At 34.0% G+C, this 21,466-nt stretch overlaps 2 protein-coding genes and 1 pseudogene across 29 annotated transcripts in view; all 3 read left to right on the top strand.

The window, feature by feature from the left end:
* The first annotated feature begins 2,698 nt into the window (after nt 1–2,698).
* LOC117609735 (uncharacterized) lies at nt 2,699–4,963 on the top strand. The gene is made up of 3 exons (XM_076689550.1): nt 2,699–4,276; nt 4,382–4,737; nt 4,824–4,963. Exons 1-2 carry the CDS (start codon nt 3,823–3,825, stop codon nt 4,396–4,398), a joined length of 471 nt encoding a protein of 156 aa, XP_076545665.1. The 5' UTR covers nt 2,699–3,822; the 3' UTR covers nt 4,399–4,737; nt 4,824–4,963.
* LOC143305595 (uncharacterized) lies at nt 4,696–5,339 on the top strand (annotated as a pseudogene).
* Nucleotides 5,340–10,263: 4,924 nt separating this feature from the next.
* The window catches only part of LOC117611402 (uncharacterized), a 171,212-nt gene continuing 160,009 nt past the window's right edge, over nt 10,264–21,466 (top strand). For 8 of the 28 annotated variants that reach the window (XR_013062489.1, XR_013062494.1, XM_076689395.1 and 5 more), the window contains exon 1: nt 10,264–11,105. Coding sequence is in view for 2 of the 28 variants with exons in the window: in XM_076689401.1 (XP_076545516.1) it covers nt 11,072–11,105 (34 nt within the window). In the remaining 26 variants the exon portion in view is untranslated. The remainder of the gene's footprint in view (nt 11,106–21,466) is intronic. The other 20 variants (XR_013062482.1, XR_013062475.1, XR_013062477.1 and 17 more) reach the window with 13 other exon arrangements.

Raw genomic sequence — 21,466 nt, 5'->3', positions numbered from 1 at the left:
TTGATCGCTTTCTAGGAGCGGTTAAAGTCAAAAGGACGACTTTTACTTCAAAATTAAACAACTTAGCCAAAAAAAATCGTACAACAACCAACAAATACTGATTTTACACAGGAAGGTAGTCGCTTTCGACTGGTACAAATGCAACTTGCTAAAACATTTTGTTAGTGCCATGCAACGTTACAAAGTTGAACAAAAATTTTAAAAAGTTTCGAAGTGCCACTTACATCACTATAACTTTTATAAAATTCAACATAGTTAAAATCTTAAAGGAGGATCTGAAAATAGAGATTTCACAGCTTCAAATGATCATTCCGTGGTATCGATTCGACCATTTTTCTCAAAATTATAATCATCTGAATCTCGTCCTATTTTTCGGGTTCGTAGAGGTGATCCCTTAATTGTTTTGCGGAGCGTAGTTCTTCAAACCATCATTCATGCACTTTGCACTTTCTTCAGAAGTTTTGCCACTCACGTTCTCGAGTCACTTGATATTTTTGTACGCTTAACAATAGCAGTTTATCAAGTCATGCGTTATATTTTGCGAAGCTTTGCTACTTATACCCCGACAGTTGGTTAGTTCTTTAGTCAAATTAAAAACTTTTCTTCTACTAAGAAGATCCTAGTTCAGGCGTCGGCAACCTATCAAATCGTTATTGGGAGTATCGTATATTCGGGTATTTTTAATTTTGCGCCGCCTCCGAAAAGGTTGAAATGTATTTAGTATACTATTTAACGAGTAAATAGGTTTTATTAATAGCTGTTGGGTATTTGTATAAATGAAATAGAAATTATTTCATACTTTTTAGTGCATTTCGAAGTCGGTTGTATTTTTTGTTAAAAATTATTTTATTTTACACTTTTTAGTGGAACGAGCAGTATTTGTAGGATGCCGTAAGGTGGTTTACCGTTCTTATTGGTTAATTGCAATAACGATAGTTTTTAACGATAGTAAGTTCCATACATTTTTGCAAGTGGGATCATCGCGGAAATATGTATCTCTTATTAGATGCGAAAGGTTTCATCGCGATCGGTACATTCCGTGCAAAGTAACGCCAAAGAATAGGGTTTTTGTTATAACAATAGTTATTAACAATAACAAATTGCATAAATTTTTGCAAGTGAGATATCGCAGAAATATCTCCTATTAGATGTAAAAGGTTTCATCGCAATCGATACATACCTTGCAGGGTATATGTTACCGTCCTCCAGTAAATATCAACATTCACCAAGTCGATTTATGTATGTCCGAAATATTTGCCAAATATCATTATTTCTCACTTACACCGATGAATGTCGACAATCAGTATGCGAATGTCGATTTTAATTCAAACAAAATAAAAATTTGTATATCATGATTTATTATAAAAAATAATAATAAGAGAAGGTTAGGGTAGGTTAATGAAACTGACGAACATCAACAACATAACACACCTCGTGTTGCGCTAGACGACGCAGTAGTCCAGGAACCGGTTTTTCGTGGCCAAAATTCAATTTTTCAAGTTTAATGTTTTGCAAAAATTTTTTACCTACAAAGTAAGAACACTTTAAAACTATGAAATCCAAAATAATGTTTATTTTGGACGATTGTGTACAACATGCTGAAGTCAAAATTCCGAAATTCGAAGTGAAACTAATTTTTGTAAGTATTCATTATACATCATCAAATAATAGTTTTTGAGAACAACTTTATGTATATTAGTAGTTCTATTTTGATTATTCAATTGCGTCGGAAGTGTTCTTTAACTTATGTATTAATAATGCAATGTTTACAACAATTGAAACTTTGCGGATGGTTTTAAAAAAATGCTTAAAAGTGCTAGCTACCAGATTTGTTTTAAAAGAAAGCTTAAACCTTTCTTTAAATGTATATAAATTTTAGGTTCAACATTCCTCAACTTTTAAATTTATACGAATTTTAATAAATGAACGCTCTAGATATTCTAAAGCCGGGTATCCACCGGTATCAAACGCCCGTATCGTATCACCGTTCCGAACCCTTTTGAATAGGCAGGCGTTGCCTCGTTGCATGCCGCGACGTGCTACGGCCCGGACAAATTAGATTAAGTTCATAAATAATTTCATCGATTTTGAAATGAATCCAATAATACTACAAGATTTCAAATAAATTGAAACCCAAGTGATGGCACGAAACGCTATGTCAAGTGCAAACGCATGAACTTTTCCTTCGATGGAACGGCAAAGAATCGACAAATTTTTCGGATGGGTCCGTTGCCTCCGTTCCTTTGGAACTTCTCGCCTGTAGTGGCCCAGTCCTATTGCCTAACCGTTTCTACATATCAAGAAACGAAGAAATGTTGTCCGAGCCGCAGCACGCCGTTGCATGCAACGAGGCAACGCCTGCCTATTCAAAAGGGTTCGGAACGGTGATACGATACGGGCGTTTGATACCGGTGGATACCCGGCTTAACGTTGCGGCCACCGCGGCAGCATACGTATCGCTCGGGCTGAAGTGACTTCTGTCTATAGTAATACGAAACGTTTTCTTTGCCAGACTCTTATCTCTTGTTAGTATTAATTTTTATAAACACGAGATAATAATCATTTGGAGACGTATTTCAGCTTCATCGCCGTAGTCGTCTTTTAGTCAACGTGCTAGGGAAAACATCAGTAATAAAAAATGTAAATTTAGTATAATTTTATTATAGTTATGCATATTAAACGTATTTTTTATTTTTACTTTTTTGTTTATATATCAAAGTGTAATATAGTGTAGCATGTAGTTTCCATTTATTATAATTATTCTTAATATTCTATGTAATTAAATTTGTTAGAACATAATTTTAATTTGTTATAAGCATTTGATCTAATTTATCACAAGATATAACTAGCGAAGAGGATTCAGATCAAGAACAGGACGAATCAACTTTACGTATATTCAGATATTTAGATAATACTGAATTAGAATAAAAAAAATTAAAAACAATTATATTTTTGCACTTGCTTAGTTGGATTTTAGTTCTATTAATTATACAATTTATTATATTTGGTCAAACGTCGATTTAGAGACGTTTTTAATTTTGGCCACGAAAAGTGGGTTCCTGGACCACTGTGCGACGGGATAATCCTGTTCAGACGTGTCGTCCGACATTCACCAGAGCTCAACTATATTTGTCGACACCTGCCGGCGAAGGTCCGAATGTATAATAATATTGAGAAATATTCGGTCTTTCGTCGACGTATTTGGTATGTATCGACATTCGCTGGAAAATGTTGTCATTCACAAATTTCGGTGTTTCACAGTTACATATGTATACTTACATGAAACAGTAGAGAATCGGCGACTGCATGCTGACTCATACACCGGTAGAGACACGTAGGCATACGTAGAATTCAATGTAGTAGTAACAATACTTTTTCACGAATATCTCGGAAACTAAAACTTTCCGTTAATTATGCATAATGAAATAGTTGTTCAGAATCATGCCCCCGACAGCATATTAAAAGGTCATTGAAATCGTCCAATCTTGAGATTAAAAACTTCCTGTATTTTACAATAACAATGAAAAAATGAACAATTTTTTTGTAATCGGAAGACATACCTTACAAGATGTAAAGATTTCGTTCCGATTGGTCCATTCATCTCGGAGTAATCGGTGAACACACACAGAAAAAAAACAAAACAAAAAAACATATATACTGATCGAATTGAGTAACCTACTCCTTTTCGAATTCGGTTAAAAATGATTATCAATCCGATGAACGTGATTACATAATTTGCTATTAGCAACATTTCAAACGATGTACCTAATGGATATTCCTTTAACAAGAGAGGAAGTACAATTGAAAGAAGCCATTTAAAAAATGTTGCTCGATAACATATTTGCATTTAATGAAATTGAAGTTTCTGAAGAATCGTCATTGGACTTTTTGGATCAATTTAAAGAATGTGAGGTTGAGTCTGTTGAAGAACATGATGATGCAGACGAAAATTGGTCTGGGGAGACACATATTGGAGTTTGTTCACAGCGTGATGAAGATGTTGATGTTGATTACAAACGGAAAGCAGTTGCGTTTTGGACAGAGGGGAAAAAAAGACGTAAACTTGCTACCGTTCAACATAATTTTAGACTTGTGTCTTCTGAACGGCAATTACGAAGATGGGCTCATAAAATTGAAACAAGTGGAACTAAAAAAGAAAGATTAGCTCAAATTTCCGAGTTCGTGATAACAAATATGAAAAAAGCTATTGAATCCGGTTATATTTTGCATGATAGAAATATTCGACGATGGGCTGTGCAAGCATATAAAGAACAAGGTAACGATCATATGACATTTTAAGCTTCCAAAACATGGCTGTATAATTTAAAAAAAAACTCATCGTATTGTTTCTCGAAAAATAACAAAATTTGTAACACGAAAGGCAATAGAAGACGATGAAGTATTGAAAGTTAAAGCTACAGACATTGTCAATGAAGTAAACCCTTTGATTACGAGATACGGAGATGAAAATATGTACAATTCAATTAGAAATACATTCTGGACGAACTTTAGCGGTGAAAAGCCAATAGAAAGTAGAGCGTGTTGTACAATCTGTACATTGAACAACGCATAGTTACACAATACAACCAATAATAACTGCTGATGGAAGATTATTGTCGCCCCTTTTTGTGGTTTTGCAAGAAGCAAATGGACAATTTGGACCAATAGTTTAAAAAACATTATTCAAACCGACTAATGTGTACGTGACTGCATCAAAATCTGGGAAACTCACTTCTGGTAACCAATACCTTGAAATTATTTTTGATTGATAACTACCAATACACATGTGTATAATTATTAAAGATTTCAATTTAATATTGTAGCTCATTTCAAAATCTGGTTGAAAGAGGTCTTTTTTCCTAATACTAAAACAACGTCTGTGTTGTTATTATACTCTTGAAGTGGACACTTTGAACAAGATATACATAATGCGAAACCAACGGGTAAAGAAATTATAATTAAGATGATACCAAAAGGTACCACTGGCCGAATCCAACCTCTAAATGTTTATGGATTTAGGGTGTGGAAGAATTATGTTTCTTCGATGATGTGCTGTTACATGATTACGATGTTAATTTTTATTTAAGAAATAATATAATTAAGTTACAATCACTTGTACACAATCAACTGTCTTCACCAAGATATAAAAATCTATTCCAGTATGCTTGGTACAAAAGTGGATACACAGAAAAAGAATCAGGAGATTTTGTGAATCCTGTAGATTTTGCTTTTGAACAGAACGCACAATACCGGTAATTAGATGCTCTTGGTGTAAAAAAGCATTTTGTTTAAAACATTTTTTTCATGAATATCACTTCTGCGACAAATATGAATATTAAGTGAACCATTTTGTAAACTGCATGTATCTTATAAAAGCTTCAGATTATAAATTTATATCACATATGCATACCTAACATACACGTGAAATATAATTGCACCAATCATGTTACTAGTACCGGAAATTAATTTACATATCGCATATTAATACATAGATATGTACTAATATAATTTTTATTAATATTGTAAGCTTTAAATAACTGTATTAATGCCTAGTATACATGGTAAACGTTAGATATCGTAATGGATATTAACCGTACATCCATATCTGGTATGACCGCGACCCGGTGTATGTGAGCGATGCATATTTTATTTTAAAATATGCAAAAATGTAAAAGGCAAACATAGCATATAATACATCAATGGATTCAGAAACAAATTTATGTTTCTTTTTTGTTATTATGTAAGTTATGATTACTTTTAAAATAATGTTATAAACAAATTATTTTTTACAAAATTTATGACCTGCTGTTATATGTTCATGAAAAACCATGAAACTTTTCCTTCGAAAGTTTTTTTCTATCTATAATAGTATCCGAGATAGCCTATTGTAGCCGAAACTTCAGGGGGTCGTTTCACCCTCTAAATATGAAAACGGGCAAAAATAAAAAAATACGTATACCTTACTTTTCGGTCCTTTAAAACATATCCAAAAATCAAAACAATCGGAGGCGGACACCTAAAAACCCTTCCTTGCTAGTCGGACATTAGCTATATCTAAAAGAACTGAAATGTGACAAAATTGTTTCAACCGTCAAAACAAAGGAGAGGATAAAACAAACAACGTGCAACATTTACTCGCTTCTATCGCGTCTCCATAGGCAGTAAAATCAGTTAATCGTTGACATTCAAATTCAAAGCAGTGCATTGTTTGAAATAAAGAGTGTTGTATTTACCACAATTTTGTGAGAGAAAGTCGTGAGTAGTGTTATTGTAAATTTTTGTAAGTACTGTTTCATTTACTTTTTGTTTTTTGTATACGGTAGACTGGTTTTCAATGGGTTCATTGTCCCCTAGCATCGGAGTTTTTGGAATGAAGAGGATTTGAAAACTGCAATTAACAAAGTTATTGCAAGAAAAATGAGCTTGAGAGAAGCATCTTTAAAATACAGTATCCCAAAAAGCACATTATCTGATAAGATAACGGCTTTAAAGTCTGGGAAAGAAATAATATTAAAACCTAAGCTAGGTGCATTTACCACAATTTTTCCAGTAGAATATGAAAATCAATTGGTAAATCATATAAAAGACGTAGGTAATCGGTGTTTGCCACTGACGAAAAGAGAATTTTTAAAGCTGGCATATGACTTAACAGTAAAAAAGAAAATAAAGAAAACCAAAGCAGTGAAACCGGAAGATATAAACGAAAAAACTCTTCGTGTGGTTTGTTTGGAGACGAATGACGAGGACTGGATACAATGCTTAAAGTGTCAAGAATGGGCTCACGAAGCTTGTGCCGATATACCAGAATGTTCTGATGATTATACATGTGATCGTCGTAAATTATTTTAGTATTATCGTACAATAATTTAAACATATTTGATATATCCGATATTAGGTGCCACTCTCCACTTCATTCAAATCAATAACCTAAATTAATGTTACTTGTTTTGTTACTATATTTTAATATCTATTAATGTTAACTTGTACTTAATGCAAAATAAAGTAAAAATATATCAATATTTGTTTTACTTATTTGATCCGGTACTAGGGGAACTCTCCCTATACGTAAAAATAAATAAGTCTGCATAGTACCTACTGACTACTGAGTTGCATTGAACTTGTCGCAGTGAAGTTGGCTACAAATTCACTAACACATTCACGCCGCGTCGGTGAGACGATGGGCGAGATAGACTCACCGACGCGGCGTGAATGTGTTAGTGAATTTGTAGCCAACTTCACTGCGACAAGGTCAATGCAACTCAGGGTACATGAGTTTGCAAACAAGTGACAGCACGTTGTTTACGGCCAGGAAAGCGCGTGTGTGACATGCACGCACGCACAGGGAATACTCATCTTCAAAAAGGTAAATGGATTTTTCATTTGATTTCGTACAAGGAATTTTCTTATGCACTGTTTTTGAAAAACTCTGTATTTTAATTTTAATTTGAAAAGTACGCATGTGCAACTCCGATTTGATTCAAACCCGTTTCATTCTGTAAAGGCAATTATTGTAGGGTGTAATAGAAGGGGTAGTTTGATATTTCAGTATCTCACTCGTTTATATTATAATAATATGGAATGATGATATTAAATGTAGCGTGTATATAACGTTTCTGCGTTCTCGCGGCAAGGCGACTGGACGAGGAATGCCTTCATCCTGCGATTGATTTTCGGCTCTTCCTTGATCTCGCCTTTATCGCTCGTTCCCGGAAATCGTTCGCCGCCGCCGGCCTGTATTTATTTATGCAACGGCTCTCGGCCACCACCGCGGCGGTGTGAAACGAACGCGGTGCTAGATTTACGTCTTACATTATAAGGTATTATATGTGACAAAAAATTTGGTAGAGAAAAAAATTCGGCCTTAAAAAATATAAACTGCCATTACTGAAAAACGAAAGGTGCGGGGAATGTTTCTATACCTCGTTTTATAAAGGCTTTAGGCATTAGTAATAACGCGAAAGTTGAAAGGAAAATACTAACATGAACAAAAGTTATGAGTAAATATCGAAAATGGCATTTTACCTTTTGTCTCCTACAGAAGTTGTTGTAGAGGTTTAAGAAATGACATATGTATAGGGTTTTCATATCAAGTACTATAAGTACTTCAAAAATCATCAAATTTAAACGAGCGCCCAAAACCGCTTATGAAGGCAGTGGTAGCCTTTCTGTTCAAAATATTCCACTGTGTGTAGTGAACAAACACATCCTGTATATGTTTATGAATCTCGTGGCAGTAACGAAAAGAAACCGGACGCCGCGCCGCACCGGCTTGCCCAGCGTCGATGTTTAGGTTTTAGATAAGATGAAATACCTTCAGGGATCGCTACTTTAGCTAACGATACCAGAACTGCGGGACGCGCGACGTGGGACAAATTTTTACCCCTTTCACGACGTCCTACATACCAGCTCTCTCTAATATACAGAGATCGTAAGTTGCCGTTGAATCAAATTCGTTGTTCTGCCTCCAGTCACACGTATTATATTTATTGGCCAAGGTCCTCATATCCGCAAATCTATTGCGTGTTGAAACAGAGCGAGATGAAGCGATAGCGAGCGACGATTGGAGTGCATTGACGTAGACGTAGATTTGACGTAGGTTTACATTATTATGATAAAATAATTTTTAACAAAAAAAAATCCGACTTCGAAATGCACTAAAAAGTGTAAAATAATTTCTATATCATTTATACCAATATTCCACAGCTATTAATAAAATCTACTTAATCGTTAAATAGGATACTAAATACATTTCAACCTTTTCGGAGGAGGCGCAAAATTAAAAATTTTCCTTCTACTCGGAAGATCCTAGTTCAGGGATTGGCAACCGATGCCACGCCGATTACCGAATGACCCATTTGATAATTTCAAGTTAACAATATTCAACGGGAATCAACATATCCATTGCGGATTAACTTACAATCGTTACAATTAAAAATGTTTTCAGCCGTACCTATAACTTTTCCTCATTTTTTCTTGCGACTTATTAATTACCAAGTTTGCCATACCGCAATCAAATCGTTATTGGCAGCATCGTATATTCGGGTATTTTTAACTTTGCGCCGCCTCCGAAAACTTTGAAATGTATTTAGTATAGTATTTAACGTTTAAATAGATTTTATTAATAGCTGTAGAATATTGGTATAAATGAAATAGAAATTATTTCATACTTTTTAGCGCATTTTGAAGTCACCATTGACCACCACCCTCTAGGTATACTGTATAATGACCGGACATTTTATAGATTGACCGAAACTTGTTACGGACATTTTGCACAATGTCTTTTCGAACGGGCATTCTATACAATGTCCGGTCATTTTACAAAATGCTCACGTTAAACACATTGCTCGTAACAAAAGGTTTCATCGCGATTGGTTCATTCCTTGCAGAGTAACACCGAGAAATAGGTTTCTTGCTACAGTATTGCCTCGAAATAAGCAAGTGGTCTCTGCTTCGAAATAAGCAACTCGCTATCTCCTCTTCTTTGTTTGAAGTCGCCCGCAAAGTGAGAAGTACGAGAAATGAGTGAGAGGTCCATGAAAGCGCGAAGCCGATGTTTAGGGTAATAAATTTCACGCTCGACTGAGCAGTGACATCGGTTAGTAGAAGAAGGATGGAATATATGTATATACATATAAAAAATCCATTGACGTTTAGAAAAAATTGCATGTTTATATAGTCAAATGTATCCTCCGCGAATATGGAAATTGTACATACGTCTATATGTAGGTACAGAGTGATTGCTGACACCTCAAGATGAGGGATCTTGGAAGGGATTAGATAGAGCGAACGGCCCAGTCTCTTTGCCCCTATGCTGTTAAGTTTGTTGGTGCTCGGTAACTTATGATCTGTGTATAAGTATAGTATTTACATATGCATGCATATAAAATTTAAATATTAAGAAAGAAAACACTTCATCTCTGTTTTTTTTAATTGCTTTGCAAATTGAGGTGTTTCAACGTTCTATTTTATTGAGAAGTTATAAATTAAAATTACAAAACAATTAAAACTAAAAATTGAAATCGTGGAATCAGGATTCGAGATGAATCTCCTGACTTCTGAATGTTCCAAATAGATGAGATTATAAGTAACATATATACATACATATGTGTATTATTTCGTCGACTTGTAGCGCCTAACGTTGCAGGGCATTGACGCGCCATCTATAGGTTAAGATTAGTTTTAATTTCCTAGTCGTTTGGTTTAGTTTAGTATCTTGTAGTTTAAGTAGTTGGTAAGCCTAGTTTTAAGATGCGCACCCCCGATTTTTGTAAGGGTACATACATACATACATACGTTAGAAAGCATTGTGACGCCAAAGAACACAGAAGGAAAAAATAAAGTGCTATAGTTCTGTGCAAAAAGTAATTTACAGACATTTAATTACCAAACCCCATTTCTCGCGGCTCTCTTTGAACCGTTTCACTACAGACTCATCGATGCTGCTGCCATGAGCTTCAACGTCGAGTCGTGGAAACAGACGGAGGTGTAGGGAGTAGCGCTAGTTGCGCTAGTCGCGCCCATTTTCTCCTTAGAAACAAAAATAAAGGTGGCAGCCTTGCCTTACCGAGGTGTGGGAAAAGAAGTGAAGAAGAAACGCCATTGTTGTTCAGACTACCGAAAGCGTCGGTTGATACGTTCGAACCTCAGATAATAAAAAGAAGTTTATTTTTACAATACGTGTATGTATGTATCTCATTCGCAACGTGGACGGTTCCAAGGGTTTAGGCAGACGACCGTCTAACCACTTTCTTACAAAGGGACAGTGCACAGAGCCACATTCTTAATCATATTAAATTTCAACTGAAGTTGGGGAACCGGCGGGACGTCGTGCAGAGGGTAAAAATTTATTTCCCACGTCCCACGGTTCTTGTATCACTGGCTCCATACAGTAGTCAATCAAGTGCCATCGAATTGTGAACGGTGTAAACTGTAAAAACTAACTGTGATAAGCTTAGTGAAATTGTGTTTGTACTGTGCTGTGATTTTAAACGACAAATTTGAAAAACAATGCATTAGTTCAACTTTCGAAAATGTCAACAGAATTAAAATAAAACCTGTTCGCTGATCGTTGATGCAGAAATGGCGGAATCGTTGCATCAATTCAGGTAAGGATTATTTCGAAATATTAAAATTTGGAACATTTCTAGAAAATGGACCGTTCACCGATTTTGATGTGTTATACATTGTTAAATTCGTCTTTTTGAGTACATTATTGGGGTGTTTGTCTTTTTCTGCGGAAATTCGTGTTTTTGTGATTTTTATACATTTATGAACAGAAACAAATGACTGTCGGTACATTCAGTCCACATACGCAGAGATTCTAACCAGTGCATAACCGGCACCGTAACCCAGGTTAATAAGTTACGTTTACTGTAACCCGTGGTCACTACAAGAGAACGGGTTACAAATTACTAGATACAAACTGAAAAGGGACCGGCGAGAAATTTGATACTGTAAGCTGTAAGTACTTAACATGATTGTGAGACGGTTAACGCAGTTAAAGTAAGTAGGTTACATATGTGTTCACTGATTTTGACGAGATATATGTCATTAAATTCGTTTTGTTGAGTACATTACGAATATGTACATCATTACTTGCGGAAATGCATTTTTTTCATGTAAAATTGACCTTAAAGTTTCAATAAAAAAGTGAGGTTAAGTACACTTCGACACATCTATGAGTAGAAATATTATTTTATTACATTAAAAGTATTTATTCTGAGTGTTCCAAATTGGGCATATTTTCATTTTCTTTTGAATCAAATGAAATTTTCTGACAAAATTTCATTGAGTAAATCTAAATGTACTTTTTTTACATTTTTGGTGAATATATAATGACTCAAATATCCAATGAAGTTATCCTTCTTGCTAGAAATAAAAAATACCAATAGTATTATATCTTATAAAAAGGATAACGAGTAAAAGGAAAAAATGAGTTAAGTTATAAATATTAACCAACAGTATTGAAGTAAGAAATGTTTGGCGTGCCGCCAAGTACCTTCTACAGTATTGGTATGAGCAGCTATTATAGGATCTTTAAAATTTACACTGTGATTGACTTTTAGATGTTTACATACTTTACCATTCTCTCTATCTATTCCCCCAAACACCCATTGCCCTTCAACAAAATGTCCTTTTTGATACTTTATTCTGCCAAATTTGGACTTGTTGATTTTAACAATTTTTTCTTTTGCGGGAGTGATATAGCCACTCTGTCATCACTTGACGTACAAAATATGACCATTGTGATACTGTATTTTTCTACTGTAATTCTCTAATAATATAATGTTGTTCATAATTGTGCACAAGCATATACGTTAATTTTAGTACCATTACTTAATTCATTTTTGTTTTTGAAAACCACGTTCCTTTTTTTATTGATATTTTAACATTACAAACATTTTTTCTTTTAATGGGATTAGCAGTGGCTGGGATAGTCGGTCTGCAGCGCGAATATTTATCTACTAATTTCATTAAATTTCCACATTGTGGACAGTACATTTCTTTTTTAATTAGCTCTTTATCCTGGAGGAATTTTAATCACGAATCTTGATTGTTGCAAAATTTATGAATATTGATAAAATTCCATGTTTTTGGAATTATACATATACTCATTTTAATTACAAAATGCACTAAAATCTGTGAACTATTAAAAATAGAAGAAAATCTGAACTTACAGTTTTGAAACAAAAGAAAGACAAATTTTTCATTTGTTAATTATTTGAATTTCACTTTTCAAATTCCTGCAGAATAAGATATTAATAAAGTAAGAAATGAATTGTCCACAATATACATAGCAGTGCTACAAAAATGAAAAATGAACACAGAATCTCTTGTACTTGTTGAAAGTAGAGATACTAATATTGCTATCATCAAAGTACTAATAATTTTAAATGAAATATCACTGCCAGCTGGCTGGCCATTACTATAACCTAACCTAACTTCACTTTTTATTGAAAGTTTATAATAAATTTCACACGAAAAACAAATTTCCACAAGTAATGATGTATATGTATATTCATAATGTACTCAACAAGATGAATCCAACGATATATAACATGTCAAAATCGGTGAACGGTCCGTTTGCTAGAAATATACTGATAATTGCACTTAACATAATAAGTATAATCAAGTAACGTAACATTGAAGAAAACGTTCTTAATAGAATTATGAAATATATTATTACATATACATATACAACAAAATTATTAGATTATTAAATACTAAACATAAATATTATATTAAGATACCATAAATATTATAATCTTCCAAAACTAAAGTTCATTTCTTCGTATAATCATGATATCATCTATAATATCATGATTTAAGCGAGATCGTTGGTCATTTAATATAAATTTCAGTTCTGAAAACAAGCGTTGTACTGACACTTAAGTAGCTGGCACAGCGTGTACAATTTGCAAAAGAATAAATAAATCAGGATAGGTATATTTTTCATGTTCCCAGTATTGCTAGAGATTTGTGCTTCTTTCTATTCTTGGGATTTTCGAAAAAGTATTTAGAGAATGCGTAATAAGAACTGAATGAATTACATCCTCTTTTAATTCTTCTTCTGCCTCAAAGAGCAGTTTGTCCATGTCATCAATATCTTCATTTTCAACAGAAATACTGACACCAAACCTTGAAGTAGAAGTGTCTAATGTTTTTAACTGATATGTTGTTTTATAATATTCCCATTTGTTTACTAAATGTATTGTGACAATTTCTTTCTATGCTTTTGACAGTTAATTTTTATATCTTGGATCAAGAAAAACTGATGCTAATAAAGAATCATTCTCGAGAAGTATTTTCTCTCGAATTAATTGGATTTATTAGCATTGTTGCATAATCATTTTTAATTTTTTTTATGTTCAATTTTAATTTGATCCATAATGCGTAAATGTAATCTCTTTGTAGCAATTTTTGCGGGTTTTAAAGTACATACTAATTCTTGTACGTTGGTCCATTCTTTATCTTCTAAACCGATTTCATTAATTTCGTTGAATAATTCTTTTAATTCCAAAAATTGTTCCAACATATTAAAAGTTGAATTCCACCTTGTAACACAATCTAAAACTGGTTTGTTTAATTTCATTGTTCTTAAAGCGATCAACATTGAAGATATTCGAAACTTTTTTACTAAGAGACGAATTTTTTGCAAAATACTGTCTACTGCACTCTCTTTAAGAACATCATTAATGGTCAATTGTAATGTATTTTGAAGTTGTTATGTTCTATTGCAAATAAATTTTCTCCTTCTAAATATTCTTCAGTTTTGATCCGCCTGCGTTTCTCGTTGTGTTAGTGCTTTTACCACTCTTTTCCATTTTCTTCCTATTTCTTACACCCTTCACTTTCTTCCTTGTAGGGAGTCAAGGTCCTCCCCCTTCTCGGCTTCTACACTGTCGGACAAAATGATAGGATGTTTGATGTATTTGTATATTTCATATATAATAACACAATAGGATATATGTACATATTACTCACCTTATATATTGGATATGTTCTACAAAGTATCCATATAGAATTGCAAGTTTGTATCTTGTACACGAAAGAAACTAGAGAAAATAATGTAGACATGTATTGATTTTAGTTGGACAAAATGATAGAACATTATTAAAAAATACAATTGTTTAAACAGAAATATTTTGTTAAATTCCAAATTAATATTTAGTAAAACCACCTTTTCGCTGTATAACATCTATTAAGCGATTAGGAATTGATTTAAACAATTTTTTAACACGTTTTTGTTTTAAATGATTCCAATTTGTAACAATACTTTGTTTTAATTCCGTTACATCTTTGTATTGTTTTCCATTCTCATAAACGTTTCTTGAAAGTTCTGCCCATATATTTTCAATAATATTAAGGTCGGGTGAACGGGCTGGCCACTGAAGGCATGTCACATTCTTAGAACTGAAATAAGCTTTAACACATCTTGCGGTATGTATTGCAGCATTATCCTGTTGAAAAATATGCGTACTGCCTGCAATACGAGTCGCGTGCTTATTTAACTGATCGTCTATTAATTCAATATAGTTTTTGCTGTTTACACGGCCTGATAAAAAATGTATGTCGGTTCTTCCCCGATATTCAATATCGACCCATACCATGACACTTCCACCACCACCACCCATTTGTCGACGGCTTAAATATTGTTCTTCTTTCCTTAGATCGTGGAAATAGTAATTCCAGCCATCAGGACCGTCCAAATTAAATTTCTTCTCGTCAGTAAATATCACATTTCTCCACTTCTTTTCTCACAAACCATGATCACTTTAGGAAACGATATATATATATATATTAATTACATGGTATGAGAGAAGATACATTAGTTATAATGAAACGATAGAAAAACGTAAGCGATATAAAAACATGAAAGTAAAGCGCGTGTTGCGTGCTATCGTCGTCGTAGCGGGAAAATGCAAACCGCTTCAAAGAAAGTAATAATTTAAAAAAGAAACTTAATTAAATACATGATACATGATTTACTGAAATACTTGTAAATGTTTTACCCTTTTTCTGAATTGAATCAACATTAGATGAATCTGAAGATTGAGCAATAAGTGAATTCGTAGAATTCAAAATAATCTTTAGTTCATTTTTAATAAAAGTTGCAGCATTACCAAAATTATAATAAAAAAAGCAAATTTTAATAATTAATTAAATTATAAAAACATTAAGATTGTGAATTTATATACCTAGGAACAGTTCGTGTTTCATATTTTAGCAATCTATCTTCACTCAAATCAATGAGGAGTTGTTGAAACATTGTTCCGAATATCAGATTTCAATATTAAGGGAAGAGGAAACAAGGTATGATCGTGGTCACCGAGGATAAATGAAACACAAGCAATATTAGATTTTAACGAATAAGAAAGAAAAACAAATGATTTTATTATATAGAAAAAATGACTTTAAAGGATACCGGCTGTAAAAAACCCCAGACTCAAGTGGGGAAAAAGCCTGGTTCCATAAGCAAAATAAACTACAACAAATAAAAGAATAATACAATAACAAAACGATAATATATATATAAGAAAGTAAAACTATAACCTAGAGATTAAAATACTATTTGAATGATCATTCAAGCTTATGACTATCGCACGCAAGAGCTCTTTACCATCCGTACTCCTAGGGTACCTCGCCGACGTCGCAGCCAATCGTCGCGGTCCTCGCACAAATAAATCCTGATCACAGGAGGCGTTCCCCAATTGAGAACCAAACAGTCGTGATCACACGAGCTTAAGATTGCACCCAGTGCATTTCCTGGTCACAGGAAGCGTCCCGCCAAGTGGGGACAAAAAATGACCGTGATCACACGGCCCCAAATGCACTCAGTGCTTCACACGCAGAGGACGCACGCCCGATTAAACTCGCGCACGTCAGCCGATCGCCCCCAATACAAAATAAAAACACAAAAGGAACACAAAAGTATCTCAAACGCACGAAGGCCAAAAATACGAGTGCAGAGGTCACGGATTCTCGTCTGAATGTCGGGCCCAGTCCCGAACGGTCCTTTCCACCCCCACACTGCTCGCGCCTGCGTATTGCAGCGTGGCGCTGACACTCATGCCCCCCTTCTCGTGGCGTCAAATTTGAATCCTACAGCTCGGACCAATTAAAGAAAAGAAATGCGAAACCCGAACAAACATTTTCCCAGTGCTTATTTTTATAGTTGATTCCAAATTTTTTAATTCAATGAGTATTTGTTTTGTACATGGAATTAAAAGAGAAACTGTAAACTTAATTTTTCAGTCATAACAGCAAATATTTTCAAACAAGCTAAAATATCTGGGATACAATTTGTTTCTTCTTGGTTCAATAGAGGAATATTGTTTTTTGATCTTAATAAAATAATATTAATACAATCTAAAGTTTTATGTATACGTCGTAACATAAACAACGAGTATAAACTGATTGTACTAAAGTTGTAACTTCCATTTGACGTAGATTAAGTTCTTTCTTTAATTCAGCAGATTTCTTAGGACTTGAATGAAAGAAAGTAGTTATACGCTTACATTTCTTAAGAATAATGTAAACTGAAACTTCATTGTGAGAAGATAAATTTTCAGACTCATCACTCTCAAATAATCTGAAATATTTAATTAAAACTCAATAAGATCAAGAATAATACATAGAATAATACATATTTAGATAGATTTAAATACTTACGTTATCACATCAGTATCTCTACTTGTAGTTAACGATGATGGCTTAGTTTTCAATATGGCATGATTTACAACTAACTGTATAGAATGGGCTCCGCATGGAACATGCTTGACCTATTAAAATTGTAATATATTATACGTGTGATAAGTATAGGTTTTAAATATAATTTAAGTAAAAATTTATTAAATTTACCTTTAATTTCTCACAAGTTGCTATCATATTTGCAGCATTGTCAGTCACAGCACATACTAATTGCATATTTGGATATATCTCTAATACTTTTTTTTGAATTAAAAGGTTTGAGATTTTCAGCTGTTGATGATTCATCACTGACGTGAATAAAATTCAATAACGCTGCTTCTAGTTTAGAATCAAAAATAAAATGACCTGTAACCGTCAGATAAGATTCTCTGGCAACACTAGCCCAACCATCAAAAGTTATTGCTAAATATCTATAAAATAGTAAAAAATTAATTAAAAATGTAGAAGAAAGATATAAAAAACTAAAATATTTTGAAAAAACTCAATTGACAGTATTTAAGATAATTGTAATTTTCTTTTTCGTCTCTTCATACATTTTTGGAATTAAAACATTAGTGACTGTAGGTCGACTTGGCAAACTATAACGTGGATTCAATTCATTCACAAATTCTTGAAATCCAATATCATTTACTATGCTTAAAGGCTGAAGATCTCTAGTAATAAATTTCATTAGTGCTTTATCCAATATAACTTTTTGTTTGCTATTAGCACCATAACACAGTCTTTGTTTTTTTATAAACTTCTTTAATGAAGGCTGATATTTAAAATGTTTTCGACACAAATTTTTCTGAGTATTAACACTGAAACAATAAAAATTAATAACAAACATGAATCTATACAAACACTAAAAGAAAATAAATTTATATTTGTACCATTGATTCTCAGTTTCTGTTCTAATACCTTCAGGTTCACTCTCATTGGGGGTAGACTATGAAGGGCTCCATTCCTCTTCACGTTCAATAGATTTTTTTAATTTAGAGGCATGATAACGATGTAGATGATTCCAATAATTGCTTGTATTACCACTGTTATAGATTTCAGTATGATATATCATGCATACAGATAATTTCTTATCGTTAGGATCCTTTTTAAGAAGCTCCCATACTTTTGATTTTTTTATCCTTGTTTTTACACTATATACAACTAACATATACTCAGTAGGGGTACGGTGGATATGGAAACGGGGGCGGATATGAGGGCGGGTATGTGGGTGGGTGTGAGTGTGGGTAACTGTATGGATGTGGTATCATGGGGTGACATGGGTGGGATGGCCGGGGGGGGATGAAAGGATACTGGCGGATGTGTATAAAGTTAGCTCCCCATTTTTTAATTTTAAATGTTTTTTTAGTTGTTCCAGGTTGTTCTATGTTTGTTCTATATTGTTCCGGAGTTATAAAACTAGAAATCAGAAAACAAGACAAGAAACACAAAAAAATAGTTTTTTTAGCGTCCCCCCATTTTTTGAAAAATCCAATTTCTATTGTTGTTCTGGATTGTTCTAATTGTTCTAAACATTGTTCCAAAATATCAATTCCCTAAAATATGTTTTTACAAAGATACAGTAAAAAATATCAAAAAGTGCTAAAATCATTTTTTTATCTTTGTAGCTATCATTTATTGTTATCTGATCATTAAATTACATATTTGAGCTGCAAATGACAAGAACAACTTGGAATAACTCTCAGGTTTGCTAAAACAAACATAAAAAGTTCTTTATGCTTAAAGGTAAACATATAAAACACTTTTTTCCTTTTTGACATCTTTGTCAATCCATGGGAACTTTGTCACCCATAGTTTCTAAGATATTTTACTTCAAATCGTAATATTTGTTTTTTAATTTTATATTTTTTTTTATTTGTATCTTAAAGTCAGTGACGTAAGATATAGCGGTGTTTTAATCTCTTTTGGGGTGCTTGATTAATGTATCCATTTGTTTCTCGCAATATACTCAAAAAGATTTGTATATATAAATATTTTATATATGTACATACATAAAAACACATATATATTGGCGGGTCCTCTTCGCTTCCTTCTGTCGCCTCTACCTATCCGTTACCGGCGGGTGGGAGGAAGGGTTGGGGTCGGGGATAGGGGTATTGCGCGGGAGGGACGCGGGCGCGTGCGAGCCAAGGGACTTGGCTATTGTGACGGGGGGGACGGGGGGGGGGGCACTCGTGTCACCACGTTACAGTTAAGGGCACAGACTCCTTGTGCCATGACCTGTATGCGTGCACTCACACAATCAACGGAAAGCATGCACGTATACGCCATGCGCGAGAGAGACACTCGATTTCGTAGATTCCATTTTTCGTCTCGATAATTGCATAAATGAAATTTTCGCGGGTACAGCACACACGGGTAGACTTCGCTACAGGTCGGTCTGGTCCGCTTGAACGCTAATAAACATCATACGTTGAGAAAAATGGAATTTTGGAAACTGTACGATTGAGACAGACGCTGTTGTAAGCAAACAACATGGCTGCCGAATGCTGCGTTCGGCTACATTTTAGCGAATATTGGACGATTTAATCGTTTTTTCACTGATAACAGAGCAGACCAACTTCCCTTGAACTAGCACAATATCACTGAAATTCGATTTTTCACAATTTATCACTTCTGGAAGACGTAAAATGGAATCTACGATTTGCACGCATCAGACGTCAAATAGACATAAGAATAGTTCAGTGATTCTCCGTCAGAGGCATTGATGGTATATTTGACCACGTTATCATCAGGGTCGATAAAAACACAGATCAATCGATAAATGTAAATTCTAATTTGACACCACAAATGGCTACGCGAATATAGCCACAAGTATGGCATAGTTGCCGTAACGTATTAAGACTTCTGTCACGCTGTTGCCACATCTGTTACAATTGCAACAGGCTCGAGCCGATTTTGATTCCTGCCAGACATAGAAAAGAATAGGGCGCTCGAGAGAGAAAGAGGTTCGAGAATGAAACAATACATGTACTAATGTGTGCAACCATCAAACTTTTTTGTTCATATTTATAATCATGTTTTTTTCATCAATTAAATTACAGATAGAATACTTGAAATGGTATGCCAGAAAAATGAATTATAAAACTTGCACCATATACAGTGAAAACTCGATAAATGTACATAATTATTGCCGGTCCACTCCGCAACTGTTATGGAATAGGAGAATCATTTTTCAAATTTGATTGCCTAGTCAGTAAACACTGATTAGAAAGAGTCAGTAGCTGAAGACGAAAGAGGGACTAAAACCGGGATTTATTGCCTTCATTTAAATGCCCCGTGTCAATGTGACCATACTAATGCACAGAATAAAGTTTTTTATTTTGTACTTTTTGTTAATAAAAATTTTACTATCATGTGGAGAAGATTTTTCTGATTAAAATGAAGCTAAACACAATATAAATCGGTCAACATTTAATAGCATAATATTGGGTTAAATGTTGTGCTTGTGAGTCTTTCTCTCTTTGTTTATCCTTCTTGCGCTATCCTTTTCTATGTTCGGAAACATCAAAGAACGGCGGATTCGTGGTGCTGGTAGGGGTAGAATGAATGAAATAATACACATAACGTAAGTACGCGGCCATAAGACTTATAGGAATGAAAACTACCTGACATAATAATTTCAAGAAGGGAATAAGAAATAAAGAAATGAATAATGAATTTTAATATAATTCTGTCACACTTAGACTGGGACACCCTGTATATGCAGGTACAATTATATTAAAATTCATTATTATATTTCAAATGAAAAAGATTTCAATAACACGTGGCTGGAGTGGCTGTCATGGGAATCGACGATGTAGACGGCGCGGAGAAAGAAGAGGCATTGTTTATATTTATTGATTATATTTCAATCGATAAATATTGTATATTATAGATCAATTTACATGTCTTTATTTTTCATTCCTTTCCTGAAATTATTAATGCCATATAGTTTTTATTCCTATAAGTCTTATAGTCGCGTACGTTATGTGTATTACAGAGTCTCATCGAATCTGTCGTAGCGTGTGACTATATTTACGCCGATCGGCCCTACGTTGTTTCATTCATGATACTCCTTCTCTTTCTCTCGCGCTGTCCTTTTCTATGTCCGCCAGGAATCAAAATCTCGCTCGGCTCGAGCAAATTCATTTTGCTAGATGGTCACAGATGCGGCAACACCGCGATAGAACTCTCAAATGATGTGACTTGGCAACTATGCCGCCTCACTTTCGTTTCTTATTCTGCATAATGACGTTAGATGTCACACCGTCAA

Source organism: Osmia lignaria, chromosome 8, assembly GCF_051020975.1.
Source record: "Osmia lignaria lignaria isolate PbOS001 chromosome 8, iyOsmLign1, whole genome shotgun sequence".
Lineage (NCBI taxonomy): Eukaryota > Metazoa > Arthropoda > Insecta > Hymenoptera > Megachilidae > Osmia > Osmia lignaria.
Note: the sequence above shows the minus strand (reverse complement) of the source record. Positions and strands in the feature narration are given on the sequence as shown.

Coding starts and splice junctions, on each gene's coding strand:
- LOC117609735 (XM_076689550.1), top strand. CDS start 3,823: ATGTTGCTCGATAACATATTTGCATTTAATGAAATTGAAGTTTCTGAA.